Below are 17,471 nucleotides of genomic sequence, written 5' to 3'. Positions count from 1 at the left end.
ATGATAGTTTGTTATCAGCGAGCCAGGTGCAGATTCTGCCGAGTTCTGAGCGGAGGGTTTTTTTCAACCTGTAACTTGTTCTTGTCAGAGACCAGCAGGGCTGAGTCGTCTGCGAACAAGAACAAGTTGCAGTCACAAGCTGACGACATGTCATTTGCATAAATTAGAATGCTACAGAACAATGCATTTGTTTTTTAATTACGCTTTGCTAATCATGCACCAAAGCTATGGAACACCCTGACTATGGATGTTAGGAGGGCTAGCTCATCAAATATTTTCAAAAGTAAGCTAAGTAACCTTAGCCTTTTCATGCACTCTGCTGCTTAGATTATTGTACATTTACATTTGTCATTTAGCTGACGCTTTTATCCAAAGCTGTACTGTCTATTTTTATGTCTGCACCGTATGCATTGCTTTTATTCTGTTGTCTATTTTATGATTGACTTTTATTTAGTCAATTCTCTGCTCATTTTATGCCTGTCTATATTTATGCCAATTTCATGCTCATTTTATGTCTATTTTATTTCCATTATGTCTACTAGCTATGGACAAAACTCACAGAATTGCTATTTGATAGTCACTGGGAACTATTTGAATACTCATTTGCATAAACTCTACAATGTCTACATTACTGCTGTGAAGCACTTTGGGGCTGCAATTCTTGTATGAAAGGTGCTATACAAATAAAGTCTATTATCATTCTTATTATTTTGAAGTGTTTATTTGAAAAATATCATACACCGGTCACTCTAATACAGCATGCAGTTTATGCCCAGTTCTCTGCTTCCATGTGTGTGTGTGTATAATATGTCGCTCCTATCTGTTGGCAGGCATTCAGCGAGAGCATTTGCCACTCTCTGCAGAAGTACTGTCTCAACTACTCGACGGCGCTAATTTATCTTGACAACCTGAAGCCCAGAGAGGACTTTGGCTCCTATGTGAAGGTACGGCTAGGGGGGGGGGTTGGTGGGTTGATGGGGCTCTCGCTGGCTTGCACAGCTTATTTGTGTCTGTAAATCAGGGTAGTGGCAAGGTCACTCTGTTGTACCTTGACAACCAGGCAGGCGGCGTGGGGCCAAGTACAGTAGAAGCCCTTAGAAGTCCAGCTTTTACTGCTACTCTACCACTACTCCACCACTCCACTTTGTGACTTCTATTGTACTGGATTTCACACCTCCACTGCCTGCCACAGGCTGGAAAGATTTTCATCTTACATTTTTATTCGTCCCAAATGTCCCAGCCCCATCCAATTTCTTAGCTTTTTTCACTGTTTATTTATCATGCATTGCAACACTAATATATGGTACAGTAGCCCAAGTCAGACTGCCCATATAAAAATTATCTTGGGGGTCTGAGGGCAGTAGCCCCTGACCCCCTCCCTGGGGAAGCACCTAAGTTAAGTACCCTCGCTTTGTTTACTGCAGAAATTTTACTTAAGCACTTAAATTAAGTACCCTCGCTTTGTTTACTGCACTAAATTAACACCTAGTGCTAGTTCTAAACTGACATCGAAGTGACATTGGAGTGGCAGAAGGGACCCGATTCTGAAAAGATTCATCTGTATGGGCGATGACACACACGCACACACACAGTGACACACAGTGACATTGCTGTCGAAACACCTGTTGACTGTCACCGGGACTCAACCAGGGACAGGAATGTGACCGTCTCTTCCCCGTTGTGTATCTCTCACTCTCACTTTCACTCTCAACCTAGTTTGTGACTAGGGGCTGGGTACCGTTCACATTTGAACCGATCGCCGTACCGGTACCAGTTCCTGGAATTCGGTATGGGTACCCAACGGTACCTTTTTTTGGTACTTAACTCTCTGTAGTAACAAAGTTAATTTCAGTTGTAGAAAATAAGTCCAAACTTCTCAATTTCAACATTGTTATTTATTCAGAACATTTAGTTATTTATTGTTGTAACACACCACAAAAAGATAATCATCAATCTGACCTCGTCTGGTCTTTCCAAAGACCCAAGTGACGGTACAGTAATATATATACTTGTGGAAAAGACTCTTGTCTAGTATATTACGCTCTTATACTAAACATGTAAAGGTAACGAAATCTAGTACCGATTGATCTAGTGTGAATCGGTACTCCGTAGTACCGATGTAATTCGGTCGGTACCCTTAACCCTTTCACTGCCACATGACAGCCGGTTAACCCTTTCACTGTGACAATACAGAAGGTTAGCCCTTTACTATCACACAACCGACGGCGATGCTCCATCATTAGCATCATTAGCTCCGCAAATGCGGAGCTAATGATGCTAATGATGGAGCATCGCCGTCGGTTGTGTGATAGTAAAGGGTTAACCGGCTGTCGTGTGGCAGTGAAAGGGTTAAAATACAGAGTTCGGTACCCAACCCTATTTGTGACTCTGCAGGTATTATTTATTATTATTATTTATTTTTTTTGTGTGTGGGGAGATTATTTTTCTTCCTCAGTCCCATCCCTCTTTTAACCACCCCTCCCCCTCTTTCGCCCTGTTCTCTCTCTTTCACCCTCACCCCTCCTGACCTCCCCCTCTCTCTCTCTCACTTTGTCTTCTCGCTCTCTTAACCTTCTTATCCTCCTTCTTAACCTTGTCAATCCTCTCGCTCTCTCTCTTGCTCTTCCCTCCTCTCTCAGTGGTGTGAAAGGAATGAGCAGTGTCGGAGGCTGCAGCTGCGTGACCTGTTGGTGGCTCCATTGCAGAGGTTGACCCGCTACCCGCTCCTGCTGCGGAATATCGGGAAGAGGAGTCAGATGGAGGACGAGACGGGCAGCCTGAAGAGCATCGCGGAGCAGGTCGACACGTCCATATGTGAGCATCCCCTATCGGTAACGCTATCGCCTCATCCCCCATCAGTAACGGCATCTCCTCATCCCCTATCAGTCCATGTTATGTGATCATCGTAAGGCTCTCTCCTCATCCCCTATCAGTAACGCTATCTCTTCATCCCCTATCAGTAAGGCTCTCTCCTCATCCCCTATCAGTAATGCTATCTCTTCATCCCCTATCAGTAATGCTATCTCCTCATCCCCTATCAGTCCATATTATGTGATCATCGTAAGGCTCTCTCCTCATCCCCTATCAGTAACGCTATCTCTTCATCCCCTATCAGTAATGCTATCTCCTCATCCCCTATCAGTCCATATTATGTGATCATCGTAAGGCTCTCTCCTCATCCCCTATCAGTAACGCTATCTCTTCATCCCCTATCAGTAATGCTATCTCCTCATCCCCTATCAGTAATGCTATCTCCTCATCCCCTATCAGTCCATATGTGAGTAACGCTATCTCCTCATCCCCTATCAGTAATGCTATCTCCTCATCCCCTATCAGTCCATATGTGAGTAACGCTATCTCCTCATCCCCTATCAGTAACGCTATCTCCTCATCCCCTATCAGTCCATATGTGAGCATCGTAAGGCTATCTCCTCATCCCCTATCAGAGAATCGGATGCACTTTATATGCTAAATGCAAAAGAAAACAAAAAAAAAAAAATTTTTTTAGGTATCATTATTTAGAACCGTGTTGTACAGCATCTATTTACGGTAGTACAATATACATGTACATCAGAGGATTACCTTTACTCAATTTACTTGATAGGATGTACTCTTCCTACATGTTGATAGCATGTGTGTACTAAAACATCCTAGAGTAGTCCAAACATGTATTATAGATGTCACAGAGTTCAATGACCACTACCGTAAATCTTCTATTAATAGCCCCAGGTTTTTATTTGCTTCAATCACTGAACTCACCCCGCCTTCATTTAGGCACCTATACGAGACAGGCCTCTAATGGACCTGTCTCAAACCCTGCCCCTTTTCTTGATCCTCCAATCACAACTGTCGCTTACCTCGGACAAACTTGGTTTGTCCGAGGTAAGCGACAGTTGTGATTGGAGGATCAAGAAAAGAGGGCAGGGTTTGAGATAGGTCTATTCCTTTTGCACAAGAATCTCGCTCTGCAAAGACGGGAAGTGTCCAATTGTTTATTTAAACCATTATGAATATCACTCGTACGACACGTACCAGCATGCACACATCAAAATAAAACAAATAAAGAACTGAGTATTCATCTACTAATCCTATGGATTATTTAATGATTAACACTTCACTGCACCCGATCCCAAAACCACTGAGAAACCACTAAGAAACCACAACCAGCTACGATAGAAATGTAGATAAAGATTGGTGACATAGTGGTGGCTCAGGCATATCTGTATACTATATCTACAGATACTCTATCTATACGCTCTATGCTCGTACTAGTTACGCTGCTGGCCAGTAGGACTTACTACCATAGTGTCTTTATACCTGTATCACTGTACATATTAATACTACAACTCTGTACATACATCTGATTAGCACTATTACTCCTATTATATTTGATACCTAGTTTCATCACCTGTACATTGTATATTATTAGTGCACTTTACTGTTACATTTGCACTCTGGTCGGATGCCAAACCTCTTTCCGTTGTGCTGTATGATGACGATACATCTAATTCAAGTTTTATTTGTCACATATAAAGTACATGTACATTATAGTGAAATGCTTGGTTCTGTATGAGCTTCCTGAGATTGTGCTTCATACAGTATAAAAAAAGTAAAGTAAATACAAAGACCAAACACTACAAAATATACAATGGACAAAACTAAATGCAAAGAAATGTAATGCAAAAAGGAGGTAGAGGCAGTGCAAATGTTTTTTTTTAAATAAAATAAGATAAAATATTTAATTTAAGAAGGTGAAGCATTTGCTGTTGTACAGTATATCTATTTTCGAGGGTGCTTTGGTAAAAAACACTGGTGTCTGGTCACCGGTCAGCCAGCTATTTGCCCTGCGAACGCGTTGGAGCTTGACCTGCGGTGTCGCCGCTGCACAGAGGATTAAGCAAATACACGCAAAGTCATCACTGTCAACAACACGGAGGAAGCCCTGCCTCTTAGAACACGCCGGCTAACCAACTAGGCAGTGGCGGCGTTGGCCTGCTGCCGGGGGGGGGGGGGGGGGGGTTGGGGGTTGGAGAGCGGAGAGCGGAGAGCGTTGACTCCTCACAGTGGCATGCCTCTCCGCCTGAAGACTCGTTGTGGCGGTTTCCTCTGTAACTCGACCGACAGGCTGTGGGAAATATGCGACGGCAGCAGCGACGACGTGGTGTAATGGTTCCGTATTGAACATTTTAATTCCAGGACGACGAGGCCTCGCCCTGCTTTCTAATGTTCCTCTTTCCCATAACCTGTTGACGGGGCGTGTGTGACGAGACTCTGGGAGTCACACACACACACACACACACACACACGTGAAATATGGGGACATTACATAGACGTACATGCATTCTGTAACTAACCCTAACCTTATTCATAACCTGACCTTAACCTAATCATAACCATATTTGTGTGACCCATTGCGCCCCACACACTCACCCAACCCATTGCGTGAGTGTGTAAACAGGTCAGTGTCCCCTGTAGTATAGAAATACTACACACACACACACACACACAGGGGAGTATTATTGTAACTATGGCCCTAATGGCCTCGCTCAACCGGCCAATGTCCCCTGGGTGTGTGTAGTAGTTACTGTAAAACGGTCTAATCTCTTTAAGTATTGTCACACCCTGGATTTAACACGCAGACAACTGGTGTGACAAACTGACAACACAGGTGTATAGATACCGGTACTACATGCGGTGGACTGGGCGAGAGTTGCATCTTTTTCATTTTGAAAGAAGTATGGCGAACTTTACCTGACGACTGAATGCTCCGCTTGTGACAATATATCCACACGGGCTTGTACTGCATACTGTCGAATCTTTTACTTTTACTTGATAGGATGTACTCTTCCTACATGTTGATGGCATGTGTGTACTAAAACATCCTAGAGTAGTCCAAACATGTATTATAGATGTCACAGAGTTCAATGACCACTACCGTAAATCTTCTATTAATAGCCCCAGGTTTTTATTTGCTTCAATCACTGAACTCACCCCGCCTTCATTTAGGCACCTATACGAGACAGGCCTCTAATTCCTTTTGCACAAGAATCTCGCTCTGCAAAGACGGGAAGTGTCCAATTGTTTATTTAAACCATTATGAATATCACTCGTACGACACGTACCAGCATGCACACATCAAAATAAGCGAACGCGTATTATTGCTAAGCCCCAGTTGTGTGTTGCAATACACTTGCAGTCGATGAGGCATACAAGATATCTGATTAATCCTCATCATGATCATCAATCATCATTTGTGTCATGTGTGTGTGTGAGTGAGCGAGACAGACTATTCACCAGTCAGCACAGCTGAAACCTGTCCAATTTTCCGCCGTCAACTAAAAACACACTTCTTCAATCAATATCTTGAAAAAAAAGTCATAAATAAAACCAACCTTCTTACTGTCTTTTACTATTATGTACCTACCACTGTTACTATCCTTATACTACTAGCTATCTTGCTAATATGTCTGTACTACTATGCACTCAGAATGTAACACTGAAGTTCTACACTATTTGACGAACAATACCACTGACCCTGCCAGAGATGTACCCTTCCTGCTGATTTGTTGTACACAATAGTAAGTCGCTTTGGATAAAAGCGTCAGTTAAATGACTAAATGTGTGTGTGTGTGTGTGTGTGTCACACAGGTGATTTAGAGGGGAAGGTGAAGTGGCTGGATAAGTACCAGAAGGTGAAGAAGCTGAGAGATGCTCTGGTTTGGCTACCCGTCTGGGAGAGAGACAAGCGTGCCTTCATTCCCGAGGTCAGTGTGTGTTTTCTGTGTGTCATAGAGAGATGGAGGGAGAGAGAGAACGTGCTTTGGCCCCAGTTACTATACTTTCCAAGGGTTACATATTCACTGCACTAGGACTGGGCGATGTGGCCAAAATATCATGGCCAAATCATAAATGTTCTTAGTTTGGACTATTCCAGTACCGATTACAATTACAATATTTCTTGTAAGGGGCTATCTCATTCAGTGGAGAAGAATATATATATATTTTTTATTAACATTACATACTATACATTATGTATATTCTTTTTACAAAATTAAATATATCGTGGATCACAGTATTTAAAATAATCCATAGCTTTGCATGGATAAAACACCACAATGGTGTACCTACATATTTGATACACTGTAAGTTTACCTCCAGCCGTTCGCGGCACCTTTCATAAAAAAACAACAAAACAATGCATTTGGACACAGAGATGCTATCTGCGTGTGAAATCAGATATCCTCGTTGAAAAGAGAAAGACGCTCCGTGCTTCAGAGCTTCCACTGTGTGATGATAAGTAAAGGTTAGCGTCCTCTGGTATCAGTTGGCAGAGGACGGTTGATATAAACTTTACGGCAGAGTAATAAATTAAGCTGAGTTATTGGACCAGTATAATTTATTACAATATGAATAACGGTATAATTAAATCAATATCTGAAATGCAAAAACTAAAACATTTGTACTGTCTTTTACTAGTATGCACTCTGCTACTAAGGATTCGACCTTGTCTATTATTACCTACTATGCTAACATAACACACTTCTTCAATCAATATCTTAGTCATAAGAAAGTCATATTAAATAAAACGAACCTTCTTACTGTCTTTTACTATTATGTACCTTACTACTATGCTACTATACTTTTACTACTACCTATCATGCTAATATGTCTAATATAGTATGTCTATACTACTATGCACTAAAAACTGTAGCACTCAAGTTCGACACTGTTTGACGCAGAATGTTACTTACCCTTAGCGGCCAGAGTTATACCCTTCTTGCTGACTTGTTGTACAAAACGTGTACAGTAAGTGGCTTTGGATAAAACTGTCAGCTAAATTACTAAATGTAACGTTTGGACTTTTACTTGTTTTTGAGTAGAATCTGAAACACCTCCTGAAGGCCGTCACTCTGGAGAACCTGATCTCTCACAGGAGTCTGCTGCACGAGGGCAAGCTGGTGCTCACAGGTGGGTCCAGTCCACTCCCCACGTTAACACGTCCTTCGGTCAACCCTCCTTCCTATTTACTCACCAGCAGTTGGAACGAGATGCAAAAGACAAATTGATCCCCCTCACTACTTTTAAGGACTCTTATCGCAGTTGTTTACTCACACCTGCAACTGTCACCCAGCCTTTTAACTGTAATGTGTCCGTTCTGCTTCATGTATTACATACCTTGTGATTTCATTTGGTTGTTTGTTTGATGTGTGTTTTAATTATTTCCCTTACCTCTGTGGTGTATGTATCGTCTATTTAATTTTTTCCCCCCCGTTACTCTTCAAGAGGCACTTTTGTCCTCTCGACAGGCTGTCATTATGAATAGGAATTTGTTGTTATTGATCTGCCTGGTTAAATAAATTCAGAATTTTGGAAACCTAGCCCTATTTGATGATCTCATCATTAGAAATTAGGGCCCACTCTGCAGTCTGTTATAAGCCCTGTTATAAATGCTGAAACCTGCTCCACAATGCATCCCATAGTATAAGAAAGAGGGCTAAGGTTCCAACATTCTGAACGTACCCTTGATAAAACTGTATCATCAACGTAAAAGGGAACACCACTCAAATCAAGAGTTCCAATATATAATTTCCACGCACTGAAGAAAGTTCAATCGATATTTAGTGAAAATGAGCCACTCTTCCAAAGCCAGACGCCAGAGAAGTACGGTCCTGGCTACATCGATCCGTCGTCTCCATCTGCTACGTTCCCCTGGGTGCACAGTGTTTTCTATACCAGCTTTCGTTTAATAGCTTCAGACTTTATCATTTGAGATTTACTGTAGCTCCCTCTAGTTTGGGGATTTGAGAGAGTTGTCCATGTTCACTAATATGTTTTTATTCATTTATTTGTTGATTTATTTAACCAGGCAGGTCAATTAAGGACAAATTCTTATTTACAATGACGGCCTGGCGAGAGGACAAAAGGGCCTCTCGAAGGGTAACGGGGGACAATACAAATTAAATAGAAAAGAGACAGACGATACATACATCAGAGGTGAGGGAAATAATTATTTAATATCAATAATTAATGAATAATTCATATAATAATTAAAACACACATCAAACAAACAACCAAATACAATTACAAGGTATGTAATACATGAAGCAGAACAGACAAGTTAGTTAAAAGGCTGTCTTGGACCATAGGAACTGAAATTGGATGCCGTTCCCCTTGCAGGTTTGCAGGTGAAACTACAGCATGTCAATCTCGCCTGCCATTAATCCCCACTAATTTATTACCAGAGAACGCAAAGCTGATTGACGTCTACCTTTTCCTGTTCGACGAATTCCTCCTGATGACAAAGATAAAGAGAAACAAAAAGGTACGTACTGTACCTGCGTGGTGTGATCCAGGTGGCCGCACCTGCTACTACTTAATTGGGCACAGGAGCCAGGGGTGGCTGCACACACCTGCTGTGCACCAGAGCAATCGATGAGCACAGGTTAAAACACACACACACACATACATAGAAGAGAGTCTTTGTCATGACAGCATTCCACCTGCTCCTAGCTTATTACATCTTGCCGCTCTCTCTCTCTCTTCCATAAACTGGTTTGTCTTCACCATCGTTCGCCCTGTGTCCTTGTTGTGAGAGCCCTGTGGGACAAGCCACTTAGGGTCAACTGCCACAACCTCCTGGCCTCCTGTTCCTGAGCTTGAGTCTTGAATATATGCAATAACAGTGGTTTCTTGGTTGCCATGGTCATGGAAAAACCCTGAAAGTCGGGAGGTGGTTGTCTCGTTTAGGTTACCCTCAACAGCCCTCAGCCTTTACACTCTTGCTTTCAACCCTTAACTGTTTTTGTTTTGTTTACACTGTAAAGCATCTTTGAGCACCGTAAAAGCGATATATAAATGTAATGTTTTTGTTATTATTATCTTAAAGGGGAACTATCTTATAAATGGCCTTTTTGAGTGTTTAGCATTGTTTCCTAGCTATGTGAACTTATATTAATATGATCTATGTCTCAAAATTATCATATTGGCGCATTCTTCCAATTCTCCTCTCACAATATTCACCCTCACTGAACTGAGTCATTTGAAAATGTGATGATTTGTGATGTCAGAAAGACACCGCTGCATGTTAATGGCGAGGTACATGATGAGCTGCACACAGTTCTGCTGCCCAGGCTCAAAACGGCTCGAGATCTTGAGGTAGAAAAATGCTGTTTTTGAGGACTTGATTAGAAATACAAAACAATGAATAAAAAAAATATATATATTACAGGTGTTCCATAGACTCACAGGAATTGTGTAAAAGTGCCCAAATAGTGAAAGAAATAGTAAAATAGTTCCCCTTTAATCGTAGGAGAATCTAAAGCCTGTAAAGGGTTCCATGATGCTACTTTGCAGAATCTCCCCCCTGGCATGATCTCTTCATTCTGTCTAGGCTCGTGTCTTATCCTGTTTCACTATGATTCACCAGTAATTTGGTGCAGATTTTTACTACATAAGATAAGATCAGATATTATTCCTTGATTGATCCCCTTGGCGAAGTTATTTAGTCACAAACGGAGCTTCATGCCGAGGAGGAGGATTATGCGTCATGGACGTCTGGAAAAACTTGCTGTATATCCTGGAAAGAGGTGGCGTCATGGATTTTATAATTTCTTTTAACTGAATTTGAGATGGAACCAACCGCTTCCCCATGTTCCTGTCTCTCACGTAGAGGTCCATTGGGCCAGAGCAGAGTCCCCTGAGGCCACAGCAGAACCTGGAGCTGGATCAGCTGCTGAAGGAGGGCACTACCTTCACGGTCCTGGACCAGCCCGTCTCTCTGGACCGGCTGCAGCTCAAGAACGTGGACCAGCTCAACGCCTCAAGTAGGTTGATCCTTGGGTTCTGATGGGACGTCTCACCGGTCGTCCCACTCTCGGGACACGTGGTCCCTTTGTGAGATGGTTATGGGCCCATGATTAAACATCTTTGGTTATAGTTTTGGTTATGAATATATTTGGCTAATTATTGAAGTATTTATGACTTGAGCGATAAGGTATTGAGTAGATAAAGTATGTAAACTGATTAATCAATACGTGATGGATTATCTTTTGTTTCCCTCAGACCTGTTTCTTTTGTTCCGCTCAAAGATTGTTCCGTATACACTAGTGATTGAAGAGTTGATTTTTATTTTTTAATCATTTCCTTCCAGCGTCAGGCCTGCCCCACTCCTTCATCATCATGCACCAGAACCGGTACCAGCAGTGCATAGGGGCATTCATTCTACAAGCTCCGTCCGAGTCCGTCAAGGTAACCGCCGGCTCCATGAATGTGTGCAATTGTCACGGTTGCGTGGGAAGTTCTGAAAGGCATACCAGCAAGTAATTCGCATGCAGTTGCCGGCCATCTTTGATAGGGGCTGGCAGAGCGCGAGTGACTCAGACTGTATGTTTTACACGCACAAGTAACCGGGCAAGGTTTGTTTACACGCACCCCAGAGTGCCGTGAATAAACAAAGTGGCAGAATATTCTAGTTGGACCTGTGATGTCCCGCCGTCCAGATAGAACGGTCCAGCCAGAAAAAACTGTATGAAAAGGTGCGCCTGACTGCTTTACAGCTCTCCCTCTTTGACTGAGCAATAGTTATAAAATATGATTATTAATCTATCCAGAAATGAGATGATTGACATGAAACCTGAAAATATACCCATGATCCTGCCTGAGTTTTCCCAGAAGGTGAAAACCCAGAGTATATGCGGGGTATTAATGTCTTTAAGTATTCAATTAACCTGTTAATCTGTAGACCGTTTTCGCCTAAAGGTACATGCCTAAGTAAATGGAAGATTGCTCCACTTCTGCAAGGTCAATTTGCATGTTCTTGGTATCTAGGAACATCTAGGGACCTGGGGGTATGTATTTCCAGTGTCAGAAATATTGTGTCTGTTACTAGTAATTATTCAATTGTAATGAATAAATTAATGATTAATTATGATTTATGATTTTGATGATAATCAAAAATGTATACGGGTAGGAGAAAATGCTCACTGAGCTCATTCACCACCTTATTGAGATCATGTGTACAAAAAATCTAAGCAAATGAACCGCGGGAAGATGATTAAACAGAAGGATTTGTAGATACAGTAATTAATGATAATCGACTTTAATTATAAATTCATATTTGACCTTGAACTTGACCTTATTATGGCCAAATCATACATCTATGGATAGGGAAAATGCTCCTCTTTCCAATGGCAGGGTTGAATCTGGATTTAGTCATTTCTTGCGTTTTTTACGATAATTAGCATTTTCCGCTACATTTTTATTTCCGATAAATCGTATAAAACATCGGTAAAAATGAAAATATACACTTTGACTACTGTTTTTGATAGGGTTATGGTCTTTACTCTTGGCTACACACTTTTTTTTTTTTTTAAACATTGACCCCTTAACATCCAATGGCCCACATGTGGACGATTCTTTGCCGACCTCTAGTGGCTCGGGTGTGCATTTCTTTTAATACAATATATATATATAATTAAAGCCCTATTTGTTGCCTGTCGATTGCCCTTTCAGGTGACAAAATCCATTCAGCGGTTCTCGAGTTACATGCCGATATGTGAGGCGTGCCCCAAAGTACGCAAAAGTACACATTACCACCCCCGACTCCCGGGGCTCTAGCTCAGTCAATCATTTGGCGATCTCGAAGATCTTTGCACAGGGTTGTAGCCAATGAGTGTGGCTTTCCAATGATACCCCATGATATGATAATTGGGGATCTAATACGGTCTCTATTGATCGATTTATGATAAAGAAAAGCAGCGTCCCCCTATAGGGGGACGTTAAGGCTTAACAGGTTAATAATTTTCAATTTAAGGCCTCCACACGATGTGAAAATCTGCATAAAATATATACTTAGGTAAATGGAATATTGCTCCACTTCTAGAAGGGCTATTTGCATATTCTTGGTATCATGGTACATCTATGGACCTCAGGGAATGTATTCAGTGTCAGAAATATTGTGTCCATTACTAGGCTTGCTTAAATTGTGATGAAACAAAGGAGAATATGAATTATGATTTTTCTTTGCATCTTTGACAGTGAATAACACCATGATAATAATGACCAAACTTAAAAAACTGCCACTGACCTCGTTCAGTACCCTCTTCAGATCATGTGTACAAAAAATTGAAGGAAATTAATAAAGGGAAGATGATAAAACCGAAGGTTCTGTAGATACAGCACTGAATTCTCCCATCCGGACCAATGCAATTTGAAATATTATTATAGAATATGATGCGTATACATTACCTTATTATAGCCAATTCGCACATTTATATATATACATATATTATCTTTCAAATGCCCGAATCATAACAGTTATAGATATGATTCATTCAGAACGCTGAACTTTGAACCCGTACAGTCTCTGACAGGAAGTGTAGTTCGGAAAAATTCCAACGCTGGTCGACAGCTATGCATGTCCTCTACAAAATGGCTGCAAAAAGACTACGATTCCCATGGTTAAAAATGTCCATTTCCGTTTCTGGCTTGGGTAGACGATTGAAAATCGAAAACTTAAAACGATCTAATGGCACTTTTAACCTATTGCTAAACTAACGTATTGATGATAATATACATTCTACATGCTTTCGTGACATGTTAGTGATGTTAATACTAGAAAACGTTTGATTTAAAAATCGCAAAAAATATGCAACACTTAAAAAAAAATGTATGATTGTGAAATTGGTATTACATGTAAGTGGTATTAACACATCCAGTGCCGTTCACCAGAGGGCGCTGTGGGCCGTGAGTGTCGGCGCTTTGTTCAATGGGGATAAATGGATGCCGGTGTTTGCAGTGCTAAATCTATATTAAATATAGCTATGGATCTAATAACAGTCGATTGTCAGTGAGTTTCTTCTGGTCAACATGCAAAAAACAGATACTTTTTTTCATCCATACATTTCCGTTTTATACCGTGGTGAATACGAGCATAGTTCAAGAGCGATTCTGTGTAATCCCAGGAAACACAGCCAAACAGCGCTTTACTGCATTTCACTATAAATCGTGCCATTCCTCGTCTGGATCAATAATCAATCTGAGATCAACGCTAGATTATCGGTATTATGTTTCATCATGGATGCATGAAAGCGGGGGAGGGAAAGCCGCCCCTCTGTGCTTTGATCACAATCAACGGGACACCCCACACACACACGCTCCGATCGCGGGGAAAAAATTATCTGATCAACGCAAGATTGATAATATATAGCCCTTACCTTGTCTATGATGTACTGCAAAAAGAATAATCCAATTATCTGATCGCCATTCCAAGTACTGATCGCGATCATGTTTCCAACGTAATCCAGCATTGAACATGAACGGGGGCCCTCGTCGATGCAACTGTGGTAACCGCTTGTTTTGCCAGTGTTTAGACCCCGCCCCCACGCCGCAGCTTGGCCCAGACAACACGCCACATAGTTTCAAACAGAGTGCAATAGCGGCTGCAAGGCGTAGGCGGCGGTATTGGACGTTTGCGATCTCAGATCCATTCAGGACAGCCTGCACAAGGTGCCTCGATGGATTATGAATGGCAATAGCAAATAAAAGAAATAACGACCCAGAAACGAGAATCTTTGTTTTTCGGCACTCAACCGTTGGGCCACAGAAACGAGAATTCTCGTGAACGGCAACCAAAGGGTTAAACGGGTCTTAAAAAGTCTAGTTGAAACCTGCAGATACCCCAACAGTAATCTGCTTTATATTGTAGTAAGCCAGGTGTTTGAATCTGTTTTTTTCTCGTAATCACAACAGTCTTACTTGGGTTCTAGTGACCGAGGTTATGATGTTTACATGCACCAGGTTACCTGAGCAGCCGGGTTAAAAGAGTGGAATTATCTATGCATGTAAACGCAGCCACTGCAAAATGTGGATCATCCAAGAACCACTCCCTTCTGATTGGCACTCAGGCAAGGGTTCAAAGTAAACAGTTGCCTATCAATTTTAGATTTGCTTCAGATTAGCTAGTAGCTGGTTACTGACGTAGATGTTAATTTAGCTGCGCACACACAATGATGTTGCGTTTATATTACTTGATGATTAATGAAGATTTGAGAATGTTGGTTGAAAATGTGCTTGTTTGATACGGTATCCCATTACCAGGCAGAACAAAAGGTTGGACTATCTGATGTGATTTTCCATGCCTAAGCATAATTTGTTATAATAATAACAAACTTTATTTGTATAGCACCTTTCATACAAGAATTGCAGCCCAGTGCTTTAGAGCAGTAATGTAGACATAATGGACATAAAATAGACTGTAGGCATAACATTTGCATAGAGCATTGGCAGAGAATTGACCAAATAAAAGCAATGCATAAAGTGAGCAGACATGAAATGAGTATAAAATGGACATTAATCATAAAATAAACATGCATCAATATGTTATCACAATTAATCTGCACTACGCGTCCTATCAATCGATCATCATACGCTATGAATTAACAAGTTAATACTGTATCCATTAATTGTATGCTCTGTCACTTCGACACCACTAATGTGGTGTAGACTAAATTACTAAATGTAAAAGGTCAATTGGAGCCCATGAATGAGCTTGTGGCTTGAGTCGAGGCTTTGAGTATCGTACAGTGCAGTGTGCAAAGTACTGGGCTTTCCAAAGTGCAATAGTAATATACAATGTACAGGTGATTATGAGAGTGTAGTGCTAATCAGATGTATGTACGTACAGAGGTGTAGTATTAATATGTACAGTGATACGGGTATAAAGACACTGTGGTAGTAAGTCACTGGCCAGCAGTGTAACTAGTAAGGGATATGTACAGATATAGTATCTACAGATGTGTAAAAAGGATTATATGCAGGTATGTACAGACACGTGTGGATAGATATATATACAGTAAGAATAAATATATATAGATATGGTATATACATTGTTAGTTATATAGGTTATATGCAAGTACTGTATGTACAGTATTTGTCCGAGGCAACAGTTGTTATTGGAGGATCAAGAAAAGAGGACAAGGTTTGAACATAGTTCTTACAGAGAAGCTCAAGAGTAATTAGTGCTCACATAATATACACACGCAAACAGACATCTGTTAGATAATGTTCTGAAGTCTTGTGAACACATCATTAGGCTCGGATGAGGCCATGAACCCACATGGGGAAACACTGTATTTATCTAACAATCACCATTAGCAACATGTCAGCGCTTATTCATCTTCATAACCTCACCGCTCTGCTTATAAAAACACTGCATACCATAGAACCTCAAGCAAATACATATTATTCCTAGGCCCCAGTTGTATATTGCAATACACTTGCAGTCGATGAGGCATACAAAATATCCGATATATCCTGTTGTGCTGCGTCATAATCAATCATAAGGTTTTTAGAATTAGGGTTAGTTACAGAATGTCCCCATATTTCACAAACAAAACGTCTGACTTTCCACGGTGGTAGTGAGATCTATTGTTTAGATATAGCTCCTATTCACTTTTGGTTTCTCTGCTTGTATGCTTGTTTCACTCTTGCCCTGTGTCTGTTTTTTTACAGAGGGTGTGGATGTCGAAGATAGAGGGCGCTGTGACGGCACTGCTGAAGCTGGACTCTCAGCAGCCGAGAATCAAGTGTGCCTCCTTGTGGCTGGAGTCTTCACAGATTTGACTTCTCCAATAACAAGCACTAGAATCCTCCTAAAATGCACTCAAACGGTTCCCTTATGTCTTGTAAAATACTATACTAGTGCCAGGATAACTTTGTAAAAAAAACTTTAAAAAAAGGTTTGCCTCAAAAGGGCATTGTTGTAATAGGCTGCAATAAATAGTTGACTATGTAGTAAGTCTTGTGTTTTATTGAAGGGGGTTGAGTGGGAATCGCTGTGTCATGTTCTTATCCAGTATGTAGACATTACATTTAGCTACGTAATTAAAAACACAACCAAGGAAAATAGAAACACTTTAAGTTTTTTTTTTTTACTTTTGTCATGATGGAAAATTTGAAAAAAAGATGGTACATCTGAACATAAATTACATTAGATTTCCTTAACACTTAGGCTATGTTCACACTGCAGGCGAAAGTGGCCTGAATCTTATTATCTTTTTTGCTCATATGCGAGTCGGACTGTAAATTTGGGCCACTTTCATATGTGGTCCTAAATCAGATACAGGTCTGATTTCCTTTGCAATGTGACCTCAGTCTGAACAGTCATACTACTTTTACTCTAGATTGACATGTCATAATTGTTTACTCTGATATTAAATATGAACAGCCAAAAATCTGATCTGAGCAATCAATCAGAATCGAGCACTGAAGGCTTGCAGTGTGAACCTTAGTCTCTCACTTAGCTCAGGTAGTGTTTCATAATTGGAGAACGAGAACACTGGGTGCACGTCGCCGCTCAGGAAGAGCGAGGCGAGAGACCTCGGCGTAAGGCACCACCCACACATTCACCAGGTAGCGCCAACATCCAGATGCAAAACGAGAGGGAGAAAAGTGAGCTAGAAGCCGACCGGTTT

At 41.1% G+C, this 17,471-nt stretch overlaps 1 protein-coding gene across 1 annotated transcript in view; it reads left to right on the top strand.

Annotated features, from left to right (window-relative positions):
• The window catches only part of plekhg7 (pleckstrin homology domain containing, family G (with RhoGef domain) member 7), a 54,280-nt gene extending 37,489 nt beyond the window's left edge, over positions 1-16,791 (top strand). The window contains exons 10-17 of the mRNA XM_084334947.1: positions 831-944; positions 2,640-2,814; positions 6,649-6,764; positions 7,881-7,968; positions 9,243-9,322; positions 10,670-10,823; positions 11,150-11,247; positions 16,510-16,791. Coding sequence (XP_084191073.1) covers positions 831-944; positions 2,640-2,814; positions 6,649-6,764; positions 7,881-7,968; positions 9,243-9,322; positions 10,670-10,823; positions 11,150-11,247; positions 16,510-16,620 — 936 coding nt within the window. The 3' untranslated portion in view covers positions 16,621-16,791. The remainder of the gene's footprint in view (positions 1-830; positions 945-2,639; positions 2,815-6,648; positions 6,765-7,880; positions 7,969-9,242; positions 9,323-10,669; positions 10,824-11,149; positions 11,248-16,509) is intronic.
• The last annotated feature ends 680 nt before the right edge of the window (positions 16,792-17,471 follow it).

This window comes from Notolepis coatsorum (genome assembly GCF_963971535.1).
Source record: "Notolepis coatsorum genome assembly, chromosome: 18".
In the NCBI taxonomy this organism is placed as follows: domain Eukaryota; kingdom Metazoa; phylum Chordata; class Actinopteri; order Aulopiformes; family Paralepididae; genus Notolepis; species Notolepis coatsorum.
The sequence above is the reverse complement of the archived record's forward strand: the minus strand, read 5'-3'. Positions and strand labels throughout refer to the sequence as shown.